We start from the raw sequence: 25,255 nt of genomic DNA, 5'->3' as shown, positions 1-25,255 counted from the left end.
ATTCTAACTGCAACTATAAATGCAACTATAATCCAACTACAATTATAAATGATTATAAAAATGTGATTACAACTATAACTACAATGTCAATGATAAAAATACATTTACTCATCTACTATAATCTACTGAACTTATCAGCAGTAGGCCTAACTGACTCAATACGTTTTCAGCAGAGTTATTTGTCCACGAAACACGGTGCATGACGTCACTTCATTAATATTAATAACCTGCTATACGTGGAGTAATTCGGTATACAAACACAAACACAAACCATGTGATCTGATGTTGATGGAACTGAAGCATGATTGATGCACAAAAAGGGTTCAAAATGTCATATTTTCTTTTATTTTTACTTCTCAGCTTTCATGTAATTGCTGTTGTATTTTCGGCAGAAGTGCTACCACTTGTCATTAACACATGGGCGTTTACAAATGCAACGCAAAAAGGTAAGCTTATCAATCATGAAAATTTATGTGTTAGTAGTTAAGTTAGCCTCATGGGCCAAAGTCATGGCCTATAATTAGGGATAACCATCAAAATTTCATGTTGCCCCTATTGCTACAAAAGATTGTTTTCTGGATAGAACTCATCAACAGAAGTATTTTGGTGGTTAAATGGTCAAAATCGGTCAAAAACTTTTCGAATTATGAATTTTCAAAGTTTTCCATTGCATTCTGACCGGTCATTGCAACGAAATAAAATGACAAGGTCCAAAAATAGCAATTGGGAGCAAAATTGGCATAAGCATATATTTACCTTTATATATTTCTTTATTTTAACATATGATATATGCAAACATGAAACAAGCATATTGTGAAAGTATCAAAGGGTTTCTTATGAAATGGCACTTTACTAGTCAATGGCATAAATTATTTTTTCAAACCGAGGCATTGAAATCATGCATTTAGAGAACATTTGCCAAAAATCATCCAAGATGGCCGATATGGCACAAAATCAAAATTGCACTAAGTCCAGCTCCAGGTGACCTTTTTTTTACAACCAAAAATTTCAATGTTATTGGGTTTAATATGGCCAATTAGCAGGTGTATGCAAACAAGGTTCAAAGGTCACGACCGCGGGAACACGACTTTTAATTTTGCTCCAGTTTTCTACCTTACAAAATCCTTTATTTAGCAGTATCTGTGATTTATTCCTGGTTCCTGTTACCATAGTATATTTCCAGCTTCTTCCTGGATTGGAATTATCTGACTCTGTAGATTGTTTTCTCCAAGGAAGTCATCATTCATCCAAAGTATTTTTCAACCGATCTGTGTTGTTTTGGTTGTGTGTGTGTCATGTGTCTACAGTGGCGGTGAGTTCATTCATGCATGTAAATGGCGACCATCCTCCATCATTACGATCGTATCATGTACCGTATGTAGTATAGCAGGTTTGTTTACCAAATTAAACCTGACATAGACTTGCCTTGCCAGCCAACAGCACTTTGCAGTCTGCTATTTTTGCATCCTTTCCCATGTATTCCAGTTAACTTTAAGGTCAGTACCAATCATGTTTGATTTTCACCTACTTTTATCACTCTTGGTGATATCATCATTGGCCAGTAACTTTGTCATGGAAGAACAGTATAAAACGCCATATAAACTGAATCAAAGTGGTACTTTTTGTTAGTGCCTGGTACCCAGCTGCAAGTTTAACTGAATCAAACCACTTCAATTACCATAAATTTCTTCAAGCTTCTCTTTCGTCAAGTGTCTGCTCGTCAATTGACTCAATCTTTTATCCAAGTGCTACTGAAACCCATTCAAGTAGAAAACTGGTCCTGTTGTACTTAAGTATTCTGCTGATAACTCAATCATGTGATACTGAGTCAAACCCTGGGCCCTATGCCCCCAAATACCCTTGCGGTGTTTGTAAAAAAGCTGTGCGTTGGTCACGCACTAGAATGGCTGTTGCATGTGACACCTGCGACACCTGGTTCCACACGGATTGTATGGGTATGTCACATGAAACCTATGACAGACTGAATAGTTCGGATGTTACCTGGATTTGTGCAAGTTGTGACACTCCGAATTACTCATCGCCCCTTTTGACTCTTATGTATCTGAAACTGAAAACAAATTTGACACATTGGCTAGTATGGATAACAAATCATCCCACGATCTGACACCGGGAAATGTTGAGCGCAGTATTAGACGTAGTTCATCTGGTAGTACAACTGATGGCTCTGATATTGGCTCTCCCCTACAGCGTTCATCCCCCATTAAAAGACCTACAGGGAGGAAGAATGTTTCTAGACCACTTAAAACACTATCTGTCAACCTTCAAAGTTTGAAATCCAAGAAGGAGGCTTTCTGGGAAGCGGTCGATTCTAGCCAACCTGATGTTATTATTGCTAACGAAACGTGGCTGAAACCTGGTATGTTTAGCAGCGAGATGATGCCTCCTGGTTACAACGCTCCTATTCGCCAAGATCGTCCAGATGGTTACGGCGGAGTCTTATTGGCGATCAAAAATGATCTTATTGGTAGCCAAATCAAGTTAGAGACAGATTGTGAAATAGTTGCCACCAAAGTTGAGTTATACCAGCAACAGCCCCTTGTGATCATCTCTGCGTACAGACCACCGAGAAATGATTTACCATATGCCCAGTTTTTGTGTCAAGCCATACGTGATATCATCACCAAATTTCCTTCTGCCACGGTGTGGGTCAGCGGTGATTTTAACCTTCCAGACATATCATGGCCTAATGATGCAATCGCCGGTCATCAGTATAAACTGTCAATAAATGAGTGCTTCCTTTCAACTTTCCAAGATTTGGGCCTCACCCAGATAGTGGATTTTTGCACCAGACTAGACAATACATTGGACTTATTTTTAACAAATAGACCAGCTCTTATCAGCAAGTGTGTTCCACTACCAGCTCTTAGTGATCATGAAATGGTCCTGACCATCTCAGATGTCCGGGCTAAGCGCCAGAAACCAGTGCGCAGGAAACTGCTTCTGTGGAAAAAAGCTGACATGTCGAAAGTTAAAAGTAACTTGTCTGATTTTTCTACCAACTTTATCATGATTAACTCAATTGATACTCCTGTTGATAACTTGTGGAATCAAATTTCCACCAACATGCAAGAAACCTTGGTAGATTGTGTTCCTTCCAAAATGTCTACCACTCGCTTCAACCAGCCGTGGATCAATAGCGATCTGAAAAAACTTGCTAGGAGAAAAAAGAGAGCCTTCATGAAAGCTAAGAAGACCAAGTCCAAAAACGACCGCTCCAGATACATAAGTCTGAAAAAACAAATGCAATCTGACTGTCGCCTAAACACAATAATTATGTCAACAATATGATATGTGTTGATTCATCTGGAAACTCCAAAAAACTATGGTCGTTTATAAAAAATAACAGATGTGAAAATTCGCGTCGCACCACTTATGAAGGATGGTCTCCTACAAAGTGATAGTGTTGTCAAGGCGAACATGCTTAACGATCAATTCGTCTCCGTCTTTACCGACGAAGATACAACCAACCTCCCAAATTTGGGTCCAAGTATCCATCCTGAGGTACCTCAATTCACCATCAGAGTTGAAGGAGTTCGCAAACTGCTGGCTAAGGTTAAGCCATTCTCAGCTTCAGGCCCCGACAACATTCCTGCCTACCTTCTGAAGGAAGGAGCTAATGAGTTGGCCCCAGCGTTGACGCTGTTGTTTGAAGCTTCTTTACATCAAAGCAAGATTCCACTTCAATGGAAGTCAGCAGATGTCTCACCAATTCTTAAAAAAGGCGATAAACACAAACCAGAGAACTACCGTCCCATATCATTAACTTCCATCATCTGTAAGCTCATGGAACATATCCTTCACAGCCAGATAATACACCATCTTGATGAACATGGTATACTTACCAGTAAGCAATTTGGCTTCAGGAAGAGGCATTCTTGTGAGTCTCAGCTTCTGCTTACCATCCAAGACCTGGCCGAGGGCCTTCGCGATAAAGAACAAGTTGATGCCATCCTACTAGATTTTTCCAAGGCCTTCGACCGGGTTCCCCACGAACGACTCCTACTGAAACTCCACCATGTCGGGCGCATGCGGACATCTCCTGTCCTGGATTCGTGACTTCCTATCAGGCCGCACCCAACAAGTCATCTTGGAAGGTAAAAAGAGCTGCACATCAGAGGTCACATCTGGCGCCCCACAGGGACAGTGCTAGGTCCCCTCCTCTTTTGGTTTTTATAAACGACCTACCAGAAGCCGTCACATCCAACATACGTCTTTTTGCCGACGATGCACTCTTGTATCGACCAATCAGATCGGACCATGATGCTTCTGCCCTTCAGGATGACCTGGCTCGTCTTCAGACATGGGAGAAGACATGGCAGATGGCTTTCAACCCAGACAAGTGCGAGGTGCTTCAATTACCAACAAGAAGAAAGTTGTTAACGCCCAGTATTCTATCCATGGAACAACTCTCCGCACCGTTGATGAAGCCAAATACTTAGGTGTCACCATTCATAAAAACCTAAGCTGGAAACCTCACGTCAATAATATCTGCAAGAAGGCAAATAGTACCAGAGGGTTCTTACAAAGGAATCTCAGGAAGTGTCCAGCCAAGATCAAGGAACAAGCTTACAACGCCTATGTTCGCCCTACTCTGGAATTCGCTTCATCAGTCTGGGACCCCCATCCAAAGGATCTCGTGACCCGGTTAGACATGGTTCAACGAAGAGCTGCCCGATTCGTTAAATCTGACTACCACCAGAGGCACAGTGTTACCAAAATGCTAGAAGCCCTGCAATGGAAAACTCTCTATGAAAGACGAGCCCATAACAAAGTGATCATGCTTTACCGCATCGTCTATGGGCTTGTGGCCATTCCATCCGCCCACCTCTCTTCATTCCATCCACCGTGTCAACCAGAGGTCACCCGATGCAATTTAAGCAACAGCACTGCAGGATCTTAGCCTACCAGCACTCCTTCTTTCCCAGCACCATCTGCCTGTGGAACCAACTTCCTGCCTCGGTAGTGTCAGCCGAATCCCTGGATTCCTTCAGGAGTAGGCTGAACCCGCTGACACTCCGCTAACCGCCCAGTGGTTTTGGTTTTACTTGCACCCTATTCTGCACCTGTAAATAGTTTCTCCAAGAGCATCACTGGAAGTCGTGTTCCTGCTCGCCACATTTGCACTGCACACAGTACGACAATACTCTCGTAGAGAGGACTGTACTTCAAAGGAAGAAGAAGAAGAGAAGAAACAAAATCTTAAGTGTCATTGAAGGTCATTGACTCATTCACAACAATAGAGGTTATCCACTTCACTCATCATGCTCATGTGTGACTTCTAACAAAAGGTGCTGGTTCCGGTAGTATTCTTCATTCAAACCAATTCAATGCATGACCTCGAGTCACCTGCATGACTTTCATGGGCTATTTTGAAACAGTTATGGTTGCACATTCAGGTACTTCTTTTGAAAGTTCTAAACAAGGTATAGCCAGCAGCAAGTTGTAGATGGTATAGGCCTAAATTTAAGAAAACGTTTAGGGTTGAAATCAGGTGAAAAATACATCGAATGAGCATGAAACTTCACATTTATGTTCAGAAATGTGTCTTCTTAGCATGATTCGAAAGGAGTATGAAAATTCCAAAGGGAAGCTGGTGATTTAATTTGTAACTCAAGATCTACTTGTTCATTTTTTTTCCTTTTTACAGAGGGTATGATAGAGGTATTACTGACAACTCTGCCAAATTACAGCTCAGTAGGCCACGTTTTTCACCTGAAATTATTGACATGAATATTTTGTGCCATTCTTGAGCAGTGCTGAACTCAGCCACTGGCAATTAAACGCACTGTGGCGATGGACCAATTTTTACTCGCACTTACAGGAAAATGAAATCAGTTGTGTTGCTGTAATTTGCAAGATAGTTACAAAATATAATTGGCATTCACTTCTCCAATTTTTACAGAAAAATATTGAAAAATAAAAGAATGAGATCAATTTAGAAATGTCTGTGCAAGCATTGCACAGTTGAGCTCCCTGCATGTCTATGGGAGCGTTCTAATCAAGTTGATGGTTCATTGGTCATCCCTACTATAATGTATTGTATGTAGTTTTTTTTAAAGGGGTGGGGTATGAGCGTTTAGACAGTATTTTTTGTGGGACATTATAGCACATCAGACTTATCGAATTGCATTCTGAATACAAAGAATGACCTGATATCTAATTATTTTGATATTTAATTTTTTTGAAATTCGTGATATTACACATTTTATCATCATCATGTTTATTAGACTGTGGAACTCAGTCCTCAATGATCATGTGATACATGTAGTCAGTCATTTATCTTTTGGTCGTTATATGACTATCATTTGAGGACTGAGTTCTTATGATACATCTTCCGAGGAGCAATTTCAGACAATAGCTTGGGATTAGTGGGGCAGAGGTTCTATTGAATCCTTTCATGACCACTGAAGCATAGTCAAGTCGGCCATGGCAAGGACACTCGGCACGAATTGAAAGACCATGTCACTCTCGACAAAAGAATGCATGCATGTCAAAGGTCATACGACACCAATTTGGTGTTTGTTAATTAATATGCTCCTCGAAATATGTACCGTACAAGTTAATAGTAAGGTCTATGTCTGCATGTTTATGGCAAATTTTTGTGATTAAAAATTGATTTATTCATTTTAGTAAATCTGATGATGTGTACTATATGTAGCTGGGATGAAAAGCCAACGATCAATTGAAAATTTTGACCTTTCATGGACGTATTGAAGTGAGATATGCCATATGGATTTTTTCCTCAAAACGCACTAAAAAATCAGTCCATTGATCGTCGGCATTCCATCCCAGCTACATGTACGTACATTCGTACAAATCATCAAATGTACATGTATATACATGTACATATACACTTTATATCATTTAGATTTCTAAAGTTTACTTCGAGGACTGTTAGGCCAAAAAAAAAAAAGGGCGAGATGGCCGAGCGGTTAAGGTGTTGCGCTGTCGGCCGGGAGATACGATCGGCGAGGGTTCGAGCCTTGGGCTTGCCTTAGGTGAAAATTCTCTTCCCTCCCAAAAAGTTCCTATGACAGCATTCAAGCTTTGACTTACTTTTTTTGGCCAGAATGGTGAAAACATAAAGTGAAAGATATCCTACTTAAAGGAACATTTTCTAGGTTGAAATTTTGTGTAGAAACTGAATCTGACATAAAAAAAATGCATAATTATCAACTTGAAAATTTTCCCCATAGCAATGTACAGGCATATTTCTGCCCGAAATCCTGAAATATGAGTGAATATTTGCTCTAAAAAAAATAAGTCCTTCAAAATGGGGACACTTTAGGGCTAAATAAACATAAACTTGCTCTAGAGGGAGGTATTGGCAGTAAGTTTGTGATTGTTTAGCCTTAAACCTCCCAGTTTTGAAGGGAGATAGGGAGTTTTAAGTGCCAAAATCTGAAACTACATGATATTTAACCTTTGGAAAGCTTGAAGGCTGTCCTATGGTCAGAAATCCAACAATTAAGTCCAGTTTCATCACAGAATTTAATTGTAGAATTTCTTCTCGCCCCCATACACTGCTTAGCACGTGCAGATATAGGTAGTGTATGTGCAACGTCCGTGATTCGGATGTCACGTAAAGCGGTTGGTCCCGTGTACAGGAAGAGTCAAACCCTGTGCACGTTAAAGTGTCAGAGCTATTCGAAAAGAGAAGGGGGACCATCCCCGGTTCTGATACATGTATCTGCAATCAATCCTAGGTTTCAGGATCGTGCATAGGTACAACTACTGTGCACGTAAAGCCAGTGCGAGTTATCTTCGTTTATAGAAGTCAGCACTAAAAAGGGAGAAAGAAAGAAAGAAACATGTACATATCATCGACTTTTTGCAAAATTCGGTGCTCAGGGAGGTCTTTATTTCGTATAAGTTTGTAATATTATTATGTTATTTTTTTACCATTCATTTCTGTGTAAAATTGCAATTGCAAAAGTGTTTGTCAACATATAAAATCGGGGAGGCCCCTATATGCGACACTTATATGCGCGGCGCAACCTATTGAAGCACTAATTTCACAAAACCTAGTTTAAATTTAGCTTTGAAAGGGAAAGCCTTGTATTGATTGAACAAATTCTTGAACTTTTTTTTGTATACCAGCTTTGTAAAAATCAAGTTGTAAATTGTTTGTAATTTCAGCTTGGGAAGTAATCAGTTCTGGTGATGGTTCTGTCCTTGATGCTGTGGAACAAGGTTGTTCTGTCTGTGAAGTAGAGCAGTGTGATGGTACAGTAGGATATGGGGGAAGGTAAGCAGTGCAATGATACAAATCATACAATAGGGTATTGGTGCAAGGTTGGCAGGAGGCTACATGTAATTTGCCAGTGGGAGCATGTGTGGCCGAGTGGATAAGGCGCCTGACTCATAATCAATAGGTTGCGAGTTCGAGCCCCGCTCGTGCCAACGTGTTGTGTCCTTGGGCAAGGCACTTTATCCTCATTGCGTACTGGGGGATGGGGTTGGGTTGGATTGGATGTTTGTATAGTTGTTTGTTTCAATGTTGCAATATTGGCGCTGATTAAGCTGCTGCCTGCAAATTGCATTGTGTCAGTTTAGGTGTGGTTAATGTCCAATTCTAGCAATTTGACCTGCGGGTCACCATTAGAGTTTGAAATAAAACCTGCCTTCCTTTTTTGTTTTAGCAAAAAAGGTAAAGGAGTCAAACCTGTATTATATGCAATGACAAGGGGGCGCTAAGACAGTTATGTTCAAAATATGGAAGGGCAGTTATTTGAGGAGGGATGCTAATTAGGTCAGATATTGTATTGTTTAGTTGCTCTGCTCAGAGCATGCATTGGGCTGTTACAGTTGAAATCCATACACCCCTATGGCAGACTTGACCTTAATCTCCCAAACAAGGGGTGTAGATTTTAAATGGAGTCACCCATTCCAGTAACCCATTTGAAATACACATGTACCATGTGTGGAAGATTAAGGTCAAGTCTTCCCATAAGGGATGTATGGATTTCAACTGGAATTGCATATTACTCTTAATATTTACCCCAAAGTTTATACTTGTTGACAAACCCAGTTAGCTTTATAAGCGGTAAATACCTGTTAGCACGGTTTCGCAGACAAAATGGCCAAAAATTGAAGCTGCTTTTTCAATGATAAAAAACACATTTTCTAGGGTAAAATATTGTGTAGAATCTGAATCTGAAGTCAGAAATGCAAAAGATGCAACCATTTTTTGATATGATGGAATTAATAGGTGCATATTGTATTATTTGATATTTTACAAAATTATGAAAAATTAGTTGTATTTTGACAATTGTCCAAAAAATGCATTTTTGCCCATGTAACAATACCAAATAGAGCTTTTTGGCCATTATAGTCATTAGATACAGACAATTTTTTTAAATACAGCTTTTTAACTGCCAAAATCATAAAATACAGACAATTTTACACTAGAAAGTCTCAATCCAAGATTGTCAATGTTTATTTTCACCCCTAAATATTTTGTACACATTTTTGTCCGTACTTTCTTTTATTCATCAGCCCTGATGAAACTGGTGAGAGCACATTGGATGCTATGATAATGGATGGGTAAGTGTCTATACCAGAAGCACACTTCAAATTATTGGCAATCATCTTGCCCTCCTCAATTTTGGTAGTGGTGCATCCAGAACTTGATTTTCAAAATATAAATTTGAATTTAAATGAATTCTTTCTACATTCATGTTGCAGATCTTCAATTACTCAGGCCTTGTCTTTTGAGGCGAGTGAGAGTGATCACTCACCATCACTCGCCTAAAATGAAGTTGAGGAGAGCTTTTTATCACTCGCCTACATTTGGTGTAATAATAATACAAGTGATTAAAATCACTCGCCTACAGCTCACCTGACAAGTTTTGAGGAGAGTGATTTGTCACTCGCCAGCAATTTTCAAAAGACAAGACCTGAATTACTTAGTTAGGAAACCTGAAAATAACAGCTATAATGTTATTTTCACAGACATTTTGATTATAAAAACAGTCATTTTGATTATAAAGTATTCTCTCAAAACCGTGATGTATATATCATATAGCCGGGTATAACAAAAAAATTATGTTAAAATTTAGGTAAAATACATGGAAGTATTGCATCTTTATGGGTGCACATTACTCCTTGTATTTCTTTGATTGATGCTATTCGCAAATGCAGTATACAATTTTGTATTGATACTACACTCATACCATTGCCCAAGTTTATATATTTAATGTATATTTCTCATCTTTTCAGTGTTACTCATGATGTAGGTTCAGTTGCACAGCTAAGACGGATCAAGAGTGCCATATCTGTTGCAAGGGCTGTTATGATGTACACTAAACACACACTTCTCGTAGGGGAATCGGGTAAGATGGGTCAAGAGCAGAGAAGATTTATAAGCAGTCCCATGATACTAATGAAACATCCGGGTACTTGAGAACCAGTCTAGTAATCACAGAGATTCACACAATTCTTCACTGTTGATTCCCGTTCCAAAGACGCCATTTTCAAACACTCAAAATATGTCAAAAACTTGGGTCGATAAGCATTTTGAGATGATCCCTGAAAAGAACACCAGTACCCTGTTCAAATGAGCTCTTTTTTGTTACTATTGACCCACATTTGAATGAGGAATAAAAGTCTGAAAGTACAAGAAATCGGTATACTAAAAGTAAAAAATCCAATTTAATGGACACAGCTGCCAACAGCTGTACGCGATGCGACCAATTTCGTTCGTTGCATATTTCAAAGTACAATGCGAACGCACGACCATGGATACAATAATGAAAAATTTGTAATAAACCTGGGAGGGGGTAGATACAAGAACTAAAACAACACGAGCACAAGCCTAAAATCTTTCCACGATTACTTGTTGAAACAAAAATAATTAACATGGACTTCCATCGGGATGCTGTCTTTTTTAAAAGGCATTTCTTGTTTAGAGTTAGAACCATGTCTACACACATATTTTGGTTATGAAGACAAACCGAGAGAAATCCAAATCATTTGGATTAAAGTGCTAAAATACTAAAGTCTTAATTAAACCAAGGTACGTGAGAGGCAATTGCTAAATTATTTGCCAATTTCCAGCATTTATTTGCTAAGAACTTTTAATTATTCGAAGAGTAGGAATTGCTTCTCCATTCTCGCCATCCACAGTAAACTTAGTGCTTCCCGCCAAATTGCGTAATGGCGCCTTACAGCAATTGCATGATGCAAAGAGTGCTGGGCATTTGGGCCAGGAGAAGACATTTGCTCGTGTTAGGGAACGCTATTTTTGGGCGGGTTACTTTCGGGATGTAGTTGAATGGATACAAAAATGCCCAAAATGCATTCAAAAACAGAAACCGCAAACTAGCGCTAGGTCTGCCATGAAAATTACACCTGCGAGTACCCGGTTGGAACGGATTGGGATAGACATACTGGGCCCACTCCCAGTGTCGGATCTAGGAAATCGTTTCATTTTATGCGTCATGATTATTTCTCCAAGTGGATAGAATCTATTCCAATTTCAAATCAAGAAGCCGAAACAGTTGCTAATGCTCTAATTGTACATGTGTTCAGCATTTTTGGTATACCAAAACAGATTCACTCTGATTGAAATTTTGAGTCCAAACTTTTCAAAGAATTGTGTGACCTTTTAGGTATCCAGAAAAGTCGTACCACTAGTTTTCGTCCAGCAGGAAATGGGTTCATAGAGCGGTGAAATCGAACTTTACAACACTCATTGAAACTGTATACAAGTAAAACTCAAAAAGATTGGGATTTGCAATTACCATATATCATGATGGCGTACAGGTCCACAGTGCAAAAGAGTACAGGATACTCCCCAAATGAATTGATGCTCGGATGGAATTGTCGTATGCCAATTGATATCATTCATGGTCAAGCAGAATACGAAAGGGAGGAAATGGGACTGCACGAATTTGTGGAAAAGCAGAAAGAGCGTATGCACTTAGTTCATAATCAGGCTCGTGAGAATAATGCGGTAGCTAGCAAGAAGCAAAAGCATTATTACAATCGCAAATCAAGTGCAACAGTTTTTGCTGTGGGCGACCGTGTGTGGTATTATAGGCCTGCAAAAAGAAAAGGTGTATGTCCCAAACTCCAAACCTTTTGGGAAGGCCCATATCTGGTAATTGAGAAAATCAATGATGTGTTGTATCGAATCCAGCTCTATCCCAAAGCTAGGAAAATAGTGGTGAATGTGGAAAAGTTAAAGCTGGACTGGTTAAAGCTGGACTGGTCAAGTCCTGTTGTTACTCCAACAAAGGGTGAAAACACTAGGAAAACCAAAATTAGCGCTGAAACTAAAAGTGGTAGAGTTACCACAAAACCTAGATGGTTTGGGATGGAATGAGAAACCCATGAAATTTGCGACCCAGTCTGGGGCAGCTGCACATGTAAATGTTAAAACAAATTGTTAGTGTTGTTAGTTTTAAAACCTTGTAAATAAATAAACCAAATAATTGTTATTTTGGAAAAGTAGAATTTAAAATAGCATTTTAAGAAATAAAATTAGGCTAGTGGGCCTAAAATTTTGACCACGAGGCTATCAATCAGTAAATAAGATTAACAACCCAGCGGTCAAAATTTGTTTCTTTTATAGATCATGCCCCGACTAGATAACTCGGTCTTGGTAGCCCCATTGAGCGTTTTCATGTGTGGAGTGTGTAATGAATACAAAACACACACAAAAAAGGAAATCATAAAGCACAAGCAGCAGAAGCACAAGAAAAAGCACTCCTGCCCTCTATGCACCTACTGGACAATTAGACCCTCAAAACTAGTGAAGCATAATAGAGATAAACATCCAGCACCAAATGCTTCCCTGTATCGAGCACCGGTGGTAAACGCGGAAGTCCCATGGGAAGAATATCGTGAAGGGTTTGTGCCGGCTGCGGGGGCCAACCCCATGTGGGTCCCCGCTGGGGCCGAAGCGGAGGTGGAAGAAAGATTTGACTGAGAATCAATATTTTAACCCCGCAGACCCCTTGGGGCTGGAAGCCCTTGGGCTGGCAATGTGCCGCCCCCCCACAGGTAGCGTCGGTGACTCCCAATTGGCATTCGGTTGCGCCTCATTCGGTTGCGCCTTCTTCAATACTACCCAATCATGAGTGAGTTGGCAAGGTTTGATTTACTTGCGTATTACGAACACGCTGGCGTTCATCACACAGTGTATGCAGAGAATCAACATCTTTGACCAACTCATCATGCCCTCAACGGCTACTGTTGCCTATAAAAGGAAGCAGTCTGGATGTGATGAGTTGCAGTCTGAAGAAACCACTAGTGTAGTGGTGAAACATCACTGAAAATGTGAGTAGATCAACATCATTTTGCACTGGAATTGTTCAAAACAAACCATGTTTACAGTTCAATCCAACATTCCAAATGAACTTGTTCAAAGAAGAATGTGATCTTCTAGTGAAATTCTACCATAATTTTGGTACACATAATTTTTGTATACATAGAACTGGATGGAAGTCCAAGTTAGAATAGCCCAGCACTGATGCAAGTTTTACGCTTACTAACACAATATGGCATGGACATTTTGTGTATTTCAGTCCCGTTTTTCATTGAAAAAATTATGGGGCAGGATGTTTACAAAAGGAGGACTGGTACAGACAATAAGTATTTGGAAATTGATGATATCGAGTGCTCAGTGCAACAAAGCCTTATCTCCATTAGCTCCCCCTGGGTAATGTGTGTATACAATCATGCTTATGAATAACCTTATCCACGAGACCTAATGGACACAAGTCTTTGTTGCACTGAGCCCTCGATATATGACTTGTATCAAGAACCAAAGTTGGTGTTTTTAGTGTTAGCAAGTTCAGATAATTGTATGTATTTCTACTTTTCTATCTCAACAGCAACTAACTTTGCCATTGAAATGGGATTTCATAATGAGAGTCTCTCTACAAATTCATCAATGTAAGTCATGTTTCCATATTATGCACATACACAGTTGCCCAGCTACTTCACTGGTAGGTACTCTGGAGTACTTGTGGCTATGCGGATAGTTTAGAATACACACATTGGAATCACACATACAGTACACACACTGGTACTGGATTGGTACTGCACTGGTACTCTAGAGTAGCCACATAGTAGCTGGGCAGCAGTGTACCTGTTGGGTTGGCAGCAATAGGAATCTGGTTGTATGCTTGCAGCCTTATATGTTCTTCTTAACAAACTAAACCAGTGTATATTTTGTATGTTGTGGTTTGGACATTATTATTAATAAAACAAAATGAGTAATGTACCCGGTGTAGTTCATGCGTCTGTCAATCACATGAAATCAACATTATAGAATGAATTCAAATTTGGTTAATGGCCTGAGCTTTCGATCATATCAGGATCTTTATCAAAGGCAGAGAGGAAGTACAAGTCTGGATTTGAAAGGCTTGTTTTATATCTCTTGACCATGTGTATACAGTAAGTTAAATATGGGAGAACAGAATTTGGGAGTGGGTGGGTAATTGTACCATGATAATTTACATTCGAAGCCCAACCTGTTTGTTCATTTTGACTTTATACAGTGAGAAGTACAAGAAATGGAAAGCAAAGGACTGTCAACCAAACTTTCGACAGGTAAATAAAAGGGGGTTATGTGATGTATGCTTAAGAAACTGCAAGACACTTCAAAGCCATAATGTGTGATTGCTCCTACAGCGACGCCTTCAATTTTTGTTGAATTAATTGAAAATGCGATGTATGCTTAAATGCCATGGTAATATTTGAGAAATGGCAAGACATGCTGTAATTCGTACACCAATTGAAAAAATTTTTAAATGACTCTACCATAACTGATTTTCAATTGATTTAACTTGGTATTGTGTAGAAATTAGCGCTGATATTGTAGATCTTGTAGCTTTACAAGTAGGGGTGGTGGGGTGGGTGTGTGTATAGGGTGGGGTGCGTTTGTTTTGTGTGAAACAGGGATACATTTGTTCCATCTCGATAAACTGGGGATACGCCTGCCTGCAAATGGGGATATCCCCGCAAATGGGGATATTCCCGATTTTCTTAGTATGCTAAAAAATGGGGCTATATAACGCCCTAGAGGGCACTAAAGGCATTAGTTAGACATTGCATAGTTACATACAGAGTCAGACAATGTACACATATCTGATTCCATACTTTCTAACTGGGGAGCATACACACATGAGTTTTTTTCTAGCAAAGTGGGTGTTTGGGGGTGGGGGTGTGTGTGTATGATGAGTGACATAACAAAGATTTAAAGAATATTTTATGCTCACTTGAAGACTTAGAGGTATGTAATCAATAACATCCGAAATCGGAAACCAAAGAATGCTCAAAGAGATGATACACATAAAAAGTGCTCACACATAACTCGATGTTCTGAGTTATCTATGTAGTGCTGATTTCAAAAGAATTCAAGTATTTATTTACACACACAAGAGAACTAAAGTATATCATTAAACAAGTTTTAAAGTATTATACAGAATGGCTGCAAATAAGGCCAAAAAAAAAATTTGTTGTGTTGCCCTCAACCGTCCTACCCTAAATCCTAAAAAATCAGGGTCGCACTTTTTTTTTTTTTTTTTTTTGGAATGATGATCTTTACAGATTTGTTCAAAAACTCAATGTTTTTCACTTAAAATTAATATTTTATTGTAAGACTAGTCTTTAATTGTTGTCTAACAGGTATCCAGAAGTCAAAATTGACAAATGTCCCCTAATTGAACAAGCATTATTTGAGGGGATTTTTAAAAACTGAAGGTTTAAAAAAAAAGAAAAAAAAAAAAAAAAATCCGACCGTCCTACCCAAATTTCCCATTTTTCCACTTGAGGGCAACACAACAATATTTTTTTTTTGGCCTAAAATTGATCTGCCTAAGTGTATAATGATCAGGAAAAAAAATCTAGACACATGGATCAGAGTACTAAAGCAATGGATATCCATAAACTTAAAGCAATCGCATATAATATTTACTTCTTTCTTTATAGAATGTGCTTCCTGAAAAGCATTGCGGACCTTACCATCCCAGTAATCTGAAGGAAAAGCAAGCTGGTAAGCAACAGCAGCGTGTCAATATGAATGTAGATGAACACAATCATGATACCATAGGGATGATTGTCATTGATGAAGATGGCAATGTGGCAGGAGGAACATCAACCAATGGAGCCAGTCATAAAGTTCCAGGGTAAGTACTTGGTAGTTGTACTGGCCAACACTCCTGGCTGGAGTCAAACGGTCAGCGGTGTGTTTGCGCATGTACAGTACTTTTGCTCTATTGGTCTGGCTTGCTTGATTTCTTGTATTTCTGTAGTGGTCCTGTAGTACCGATTTGAAGGCTTCTGGTTTTGAGATGTTTGTGATGGGTTCTGGTAATGAATTCCAGTCAGTTATCATCTTTGGTATATATGAATATTTGTAGCAGTGTTTACTCTATCTAGAAATTGAGTGTGACAAATGATGAATTTGCCCCACTTCAGGGCACAATTTTGGCTCAAAAATTCATCAAATGGACTAAATGTATTACAGAATGTCAAATTCCTGTGTGCCAAATTTCATTTTCACTGGGCCAAAATCATGACATGGGTTCTGAGTAAACACTATGCAGTCAAGTTCATATCAGAGTGCTGAGCATTCAATGCTCTATTTAGTTTTACTGTGAGAGAAAAATGTCATATTTCTCTTTTGGGATAAGTAAGACATGCACACATTTGTTGGTGTGTTTTTTTTTTGTGTGTTTTTTGGACATTCTTGAAGCGGAAAATTGAGGGGCTTCTTTGTAGTATCTGCTAAAACATTTTTTTGTGTGTTCTATACACTTCCTGAAGATGTTATATAGTCAGCTAATTTTTAAACAAATTTAGCAAATGTTAATCAAAGCCATTTTATACTTATATACAATTTTCCAATTTAAACCAAAGCAATAAGGTACATAACTTCAAATTGGCATAGTTATAACTGAAAGCCTTTTTTGGTGAAAATTAGATTAACTGTGGTTTGTTCTATACACATTACATTAATTAACTAGGGAAGCAAACACTTTCTTTTGTAAGATCTAAGCAGATGACCTGAAAGTGAGGGATAGGTGTCTCTGCTAAAGCAGAGTTTTGAATTTGTTGTACTGAACTCTCAAAAATGTGTTTATTTCGCTATTTATAACTATTATTCTTCTAATATTTTGCAGGCGTGTGGGCGATTCGCCTATCACAGGTTCAGGAGCCTATGTAGACAATGATATTGGTGGAGCCGCTGCCACTGGGGATGGTGATGTCATGATGAGATTCCTTCCAAGGTGAGAGGCACACTTTTGTTAAGATTTTTTGATCTTGTTTCGCTAATTCTGGCATTTGTCATTATATCATGAAGTTGTGATTCTTGAATTGAATTGAATCTGATATGTAGAATAAGAAAACACCACTGTTGGATGAGATGCAGTCATAACCCTCAAATTGTTCAAATGGGTGCTGCTTTCTCAGTTCTTCCAAGTAAACAAGTGTAGAAAGATGGCAGTTTTTATTCAGCTTTTTATAGAATTCAAAGGTCTTTGGAACAATTGTCTGGAAATCTGGGCATTTTATTCGCTACTGAAAAGAACATTGTGAATTTTTGCAGTGAAAAAAATTTATAACTTCAAAATATTAAATATAAATTTTGGGTAACTTTTAAAATATATTCAGATCATAATAACTGATTATTGGCAGCTGCTAAAATTTTATGATGCACTGAACAGTAAAATTTGCACACAAATAACTAAAGCTACTTTGTTCATTTCAGTTATCAAGCAGTGGAGAATCTACGACAGGGCATGAGTCCCACCAAAGCCTGTGAAGATGTGTTGGCTAGAATAGTCAAGAAATATCCCACATTCAGTGGAGCACTGGTAGCTGCTACTAACAAAGGACTATATGGTGAGTGATATCTAGATCAAATATTTCAGAAAACTCCGTGAATCCAGCCAAAGTTGATGATGCATGATGAGGTATAATCCTTTATTTGCTACAAATTTAAGTAGATTAAATAGTATAGTCTGGTCACTCTATCTGAACAGATACAAAAACTCTGCCTAATTATAGAACACAAATCCACCTTGAGTAAGGATAGGAAAAATAGTAACTTGTTTTAACTTTTGTGAATACCTGATAGGATTGCGCATATGTTTGGCATTCCACTGGTCTCTTTTTATCATGGGGTATTGCAGTTTGTGGAATTTAAAAATTAAAAAAAAAATCCACAATCCAATTTTTTTTATTTCTTTAAAAAATCAGCAGCCCTGCAATATGTGGTCTTTGGCCCATTTCTGTTTAGAATTTGCATTTTGTTTTTTAATTTGGCAAAAATTATGTAAAACCAGCCATTTGAACATTTGAAAATATTTAGAAAATATGTTTGTAAAACATCTTTCGATTTTTTTCAGATTTTTGTTCAATTTTAGGGTGATTTTAACCTCCAGAAAAAAAAACAAAAAAAAAACAATTGACCCTACTTGAAAGGTCCGTCCGCCCATAGAACAGGGGTTTTTTTTTGGCGCCTAACTCATATAATGTATTGATATTCATGTTACACATCTTGCATCCTTTATATCATCATTTTCCAGGTGGTGCTTGTCATGGATTCAGCAGCTTCCATTACTCCCTCCAGATGCCTTCCTTGAAGTCTGTCAAAGTGGTAGAAGTCAACTGCACACAGCCATCAAGGTGATGATAGTCAAGCTCAAACTGAGCATGTGCAATCATTTGTAACATACAACAAGCATTTATTTTTCATAAATATAGTTTTGAAACGGTATATGTAATAATATTTACAGTGTACATGAGTGGTGAAAATTGCACAGATATGTTGTTGTCTTCTTGAAATTGAGGCATGCTGATGTGATCAGTATTAATCACAGAAATGGATAAAGGAGAAATCGGTAATCTCTACATACCGTCGTGTATAATGATGCGGTCCTGAGAAGATATTGTACACATCCCACAATGCATTTTTTCCTTGTAGTGCAACATGAGTCGATAGTGACAAGAAGCAGGCGACTACAAAGTTTCTCCATGTACTAAGATTTGAAGCCAAAGTGGTAATGGATCTAGCAGTAAAAAGTTGTTGAAGTCCCCCAACAGTTTTTGCACATAAGACAAGTAGGATGTTCTTTGCATTCCAGGTCTTCCAGGTCTTTGCCTTTTTGTTCAGTATCAACTCATGTTGTACTGAATAGCAAATCAGTAAAGGGAAGAAATGCATTGTGGGTAGTGTAATATAATCTTCTCTGGTTGCAGTCATCCCATATTTGGGGATATTCAAGTCCTTGCTGATAGCATGCTGAAACAAATAAAAACAATTCTGCATCGTATGCTATGACAACTACGCATTTGTGTAGTTCCTTTGATGCAATCATGGCAGACCCGTCGGAACAAATTTGAAAGTGGTGCTGCCGAAAGTGGGGGTCTGGGGGTGAAGGCCCCAGCGTGGTTTGAAGGGGCAGAGCCCCTCATGGGGGTTAAAGGTAGCGAAGCCCTCTTCAAGCCTGAACACTTTTGAAAATGAACGTACAATTTTAACAGTAATGTAGTGGCTTACGCTGAGTGGTCAAGGATTTATTCTTAACCCCCTGAGCACTACCTGCCGATCTAACGTTGCCTCTGATTGATCAATTACATGATATCTTCACTTTAATCACCAATCAGAATGGAGCTTTGCAAATAATTCACCCCAATTTTTTGCATAGTGAAATTATTCTAACAATGTTGCTGATTGGTCCAATTAATAATGAAAACTTCTTTTTGGCCAATCGGCAGGTAGTTCTCATGGGGCTAAATGTACGGTTACCAATCACTCACAGCAGGTATCAGCTTTCATTTGTAGTTCGTCATTGTCATTAGTTGGTCTCATTTATTACATTTAATCACATAAACAATCACCATATTGTTATAAAATCAGTCACTCATGAAATCACTGTTTATCAGCTAATCACAGCCCGTCTTTCATGAACAAATGAAACCTGTCATACAACACTGCCCTCTATAATGTTTAAGGGGCCTGTCACACTAACTAAACTGCAAAACTATGACATTTAATATCGATTGATCAGCCATAAATCATGTGATTTTTGTCAATTGTTTTTTAGGCCACCAGATAGTGGCGCATCCACGGCCATGGCTGCTTCTACCGCAGCAGTTACGATGGGCATGATCATGTGTTGTGCCGTGAAGTATTTCAAATTATACTGAGTATTGGGCACATACAGTGATTAGCTAGCTCCCAGTGCATTCTGGGTAAAACATAAATACCACATATGTTGACTGGCAGGGAGTCTGGATTCTCCTTTCTTTATATCTGTGATATAGACCCAGATATGATGGATTATACTCTATCACCATCGGCTCCAAGATAATTAAAAAAATGTGACTCCTTGTCTTAGTGCTATCAGACATGACAGATTTACTTTACTCACAGCCAAAATGGGGAAAATTTGCATACCAGCAAAAGTGATTTGCTCAACTTGGAAGTGGCACCACCAGGGCCGTTCCGACCATTAGGCCAGGTAAGGCGGTCGCCTAGGGCGGCAAACGCAGAGGGGTGCAAAAAAAGGGGGGGGGACGAAAAAACGGGAATGGAGAAAGAAAAGGGAAACAAAATGAGGGCGGATAAAAAGAAAAAATTGGCACTATACAAATAGGTTAAAAGTTAAACTGATGAGTTTTCAAGGGGGTAACCCCCCTTAACACTTTTTTGGTATGCTTTGGTGGGGCGGCAGGGAGTGTCTTTGCCTAGGGCGCCAAAATACCTAGGAACGGCCCTGGGCACCACTTACAAAATCTGATCCAGAAACAATAAATTGAATATATATATAATGACTTCTATGATTCCCCAGTGATTATCTCTTAAAGCCATAATATACAATTCTTATTACATTGTAATTTTGTCATTCTTTGCCAAAAATTTTGAAATAATAATAATAGTAATAAGAGGTTTTCTGTCCATTTCAAGCTGAACTGTGGAGCTCTGTGGGTGGTTAAATATCATAATCACATGTAAGCCATTAATTCAAAATTGTCCGCCAAGCCCAACAAATTTGCTAATCCCACTCAAGTGTAAGTTAGCACATGCATATTACAAATATGCCAAAAAATCGGGGTTGACCAAAATTAACCCATTCGATAAGACTGTACATTATGGCTTTGATATTGCTGTTACTGCTACGAGGAGTAACATGTGACTCCATATTTCAAACCGGATCAAGTATAGAAATATACAATCAAAGATATTAGACTGGGAAGGCTTGGACATGGTCATGTTTTTGTGTTGCTCTTGGAGGGGGAAATAGTGTATTGCTGGATGTTTTGCAATGCGTCTGGCTGAGTTTGATTCTTTAGTATGTGCTTGTTTAATATGAATGTAATGCTGATTACTCAGAAAACATGTGCAAACTTATGTTGCTCATCATAATTTGGCTCCTTTGCTGAAAACTGGCAGAGTTGCACTATTCTGGTTTACTGACCTTCCAATATGGTAGTACCCTTACACATTGGGGTTCTCCAAATCTAATTTCTTTGCACAAAGCAGATTATGCTGAAATCTAATCTAAGAACTACATTAATATTGAATTTATGTTTCCATAACTATGAACGATCTTGGCCTACATACAGTACTATGTTTAAACTATTTTTAATGATCTTTATTGGCATGTATGATCAGATTTGTAGATGTGAATTGTAAAATGGGGTGCTTGAATAAATTTCATTTCAAATATGCTTTGTAAAGTGTTTTGTAAGGTTTAGGAATGGTTTAAGAACCTGTCAACCAGGATAGCAGGATTTTATAGCATAAAATGAACTTTTGATTCATCAGTAAACAAAGTATCGGTCTATGTCCACATACAGTGCAGGAAGATATGAGATATTCTATGATTGTCACCACAACTTCCATGATTTGAGTGTTCCAAATAGAATTAGACCTTTAAATTTGAGCCTTTTTCTTGGCCTCCTCTACCTCCCATTTCTCTTCAACACTCTTACGTGCACATTCTCCACCACATTAGGGACAATGCTGAGGCCCCTGCATGGCTTACTATAGTTGCCTGACTTAGTATTACATTAACAATAAGAGAATACCGAAAGTAAAATCAATTTGTACATTGTATGCAGCAATTTCTTGTAAGATTTATTATTTCCAGTAGGATACAATTTCTGTAGTTAGACCTATATACTAAAATGTACTGGGTTGGAGACTACTGACCTGACCCTGGTCAGATCAAAGGTTGTATTCTTGTTTAGTATTTGCTACTGTTTTATTATGTGATCTATTCATGTTAATTGTTAGTCAGCTTTGTATAAGGTACTGATGTAACAAGGATAGGTCTAACCATACTGGTCGTGAACATCAGAAAAAGGGCATTGCGAAGGCATGCGCATATTTTGGGGGGGGGCTTTGGGGACGCCAGCCCCGGGGTAAAAGCAGGGGGCAGCCAAAATGAAGGGGCGGCGGAAGAAGAAGGGGCGGCCAAAATAGGAGCGGCAAAAAGAATTAGTAAATAAAAAAGGGTGGAAAAATTTGATAAAGCTTAAAAAACTTTGAAAAAAAATGGTACTATTTTTTTTTTTTGCTCTTCACTTTTGCAAACGACCGAGAAAAAATTGGGTCAACCTTTTCGGGCTGTTGAGGAAGGGGCGGCAAAATTGAATTTTCTTCAGCCCCCCGGGGTTGGGGGCGGCCACGGTACGCCACTGGAAGGGGATAAAACAGCAAACCGATTGAAAACATCACTATCACCATGATTGCGATTGTTGTACATGTATTATAACCTTTGTTGTAACCCTTGCTATAACCACTGTTGTTATAACCTCGACTAAATCCACCACTACATCCTCGGTATCGGTCTCGCCAACCATAATTGCCACAGTCACTTGTCGATTGTACGGATGCCACGGCACTAGCTGTGATTGAAGATGCTAACTTAGAATCCATCAAGGCACTTGCTGAAAGTCTTGACATGTTGTACTGTAATAAATGAAACATCTGAGCGGTATTCTTGTCAAATTTGTTTTTACTACCAGGGATCGTGGAGATACCTGATGTGTGCTAATTGCTTGCTTTGAATCTTGGAACTCACCTGGCGTTAGCTCTTTGGCATTATTAAATTTGTTCAAGTTAAACTTTAATGCAAACCTATTTACTATTTTTTCTGTCTATAATTTTAGTTGCATTGTCTTCCATATTTCTTGATGTTGTATCGACTTACCTCTTCCCCACCCTCCTCTCCCATCCTGGCAAAATTCCTAGCTGCAGGCATGGTGTTTATCTGCTATAAATAATGCTATTGATAGCTGATAGAGTTTATCAGTTTTTCCTAATCCAAAACAAAATGTCTATATACAAGTTTATGTCTATATACAAGTTTGGTTTGCACTTGACCTGGGATGTCAAGTGGGTCCTTGATTATTCATTGTATTTATAATGATGACGAAGGTGCCAGGCGGCGGATGACATGATCGAGCCGGCAACTCGTGAAACCGCCCGCCGTATGGCATTTTCCATATACTGTTAGTTTTGTGGGGTTCATTATCGAACCCCAACGGTTTTAGCTTGTATTTATATTATTTATCAACATAGGCCTATTTGTTTGTGATATTTCAAGCGTTTTAAAATTTCAAAATAATCCCATTCAATTACACGGTTGACGATGAAAATTTACTGAATTTAGGGAATGCACGTCATACACCACCTGGAAGGTGCCTTTGATACCCAGTGCTTCACATATAAGATGTAATGCTTCTTCCTTGTCTGGACTCCATTTGGAATAGTTATATAATGATGTAAACATGGTTTCAACCTCTTTCTCAAATGGTTCACAGAAAGACTTGGCCGCATTATTAGCATTGCGACATGAGTCGCCATCAACGTCAAGCATATGGGGAGTCTTATGCTTTCTGATTAATGTTTCTAGTCCAGCTTTGCTGCTACTCATCACATTATGGGTATTTTAGTTTATCAAACAACTTTTAAATTTCATTAAACAGAGTCTGGCTATCAAATTTTACAACTGAGAATGAAGACAAGTACTTGATGACATTAACTCTCTGCTCTTAAATAATAGCACACCAAAACGGAGACAACACACATAATTATTAGTTTCGCTGGTGCATTCGTCCATATTCAATGAAAAAAAAAGAACTTTGAAGATCCTCAACAAATTGTTCTTCAAATGTTTTGCCAAGCCTTTTATTTGAAAGGCGCCTGAAGAATGTGTGCCAAAAATCACTTGCTCCTCGACTTGTCAAAAACTGCTTGTTCCCCCCTCCCTTGGCTTGCCAAAACTTTCTTGTACCCCCCCCCCCCCCATTTTACCCTCCCACCAGGGCACATAATTATTGCACAGACAGACACCTGACTATCTAGGGCAGCATTTGCGGTTCTAAGGGAAGACGGAATATGCGTAATTGTTTGAGATGCAAGAGGTGAGTTGTAACAAAAAAATATAGATAAATAAATGAATACATAAAAAAAAATAAAACCAATATAAGTTTTGTGCAAACCCCAAGTATATAAAGATAAATAAGTATAATAAATAAATATATATGTATATAAATATCAAGAAATAAATTTTTATAAGTCAGTTCAAGGAATCAAGATAAGACAAAAACACAAGTACCGTATTCATTCCAATAAGCGCCCAAGGCGCTTAAAATCATTTTGGGTGGGCGCTTATTTTTAACCTGGTTTACTTAATTTTTTCATAAGGGGTGTTTATTAGAGACAAATTTATGTACGTTATAAAAGGGTCCTGAGACGTTTTAGTAGCTTTTCTGATGCAGAAAATGTATTGCAAGTTTACACAGGACTTGTAGTCCTCCAGCTATTTCACTATATCAATGTCTATCTGTCACTTCAGCATTAATGGCAGTGGCGTGCGCCACTTTTGTTGGTCATTCGGGGGAAAAACATCAAAATTTACTCCTAATCAGACTCCATTCGGGGGAACTGAACAACCTGGCCCCCCACTTTCAATGTGCTGCGCACACCACTGATTAATAGTACCCTTTTACAAATTGAAAATACCCTGGCTGGGCGCTTATTCGGGCATGGGCACTTATTGGAACAAATACGGTACATGCCCAATTTAGAACCTATCATTTTGTCTGTACATGTATTCAATTCCATATTTTGTCCACAAAACACTGCATGACATCACTTCATTTATATTAATAACCTGCTTTATGTGCTGCAGGAAATTTGATTTGAGTTTATTCATGCATATCATTCAATTTACAGGAAAGTGCTACTCCATGTGATATC

The 25,255-nt window shown here is 38.6% G+C and overlaps 1 protein-coding gene across 1 annotated transcript; it reads left to right on the top strand.

Moving 5' to 3' along the window:
- The first annotated feature begins 253 nt into the window (after positions 1-253).
- Positions 254-18,741, top strand: LOC140161392 (N(4)-(Beta-N-acetylglucosaminyl)-L-asparaginase-like). The gene is made up of 10 exons (XM_072184906.1): positions 254-446; positions 8,161-8,269; positions 9,520-9,567; positions 10,243-10,355; positions 13,863-13,923; positions 14,532-14,583; positions 15,964-16,160; positions 17,157-17,264; positions 17,747-17,880; positions 18,567-18,741. Exons 1-10 carry the CDS (start codon positions 302-304, stop codon positions 18,668-18,670), a joined length of 1,071 nt encoding a protein of 356 aa, XP_072041007.1. The 5' UTR covers positions 254-301; the 3' UTR covers positions 18,671-18,741.
- The last annotated feature ends 6,514 nt before the right edge of the window (positions 18,742-25,255 follow it).

Source organism: Amphiura filiformis, chromosome 9, assembly GCF_039555335.1.
Source record: "Amphiura filiformis chromosome 9, Afil_fr2py, whole genome shotgun sequence".
Taxonomy (NCBI): Eukaryota; Metazoa; Echinodermata; class Ophiuroidea; order Amphilepidida; family Amphiuridae; genus Amphiura; species Amphiura filiformis.
This window is presented reverse-complemented; position numbering and strand designations above follow the sequence as displayed.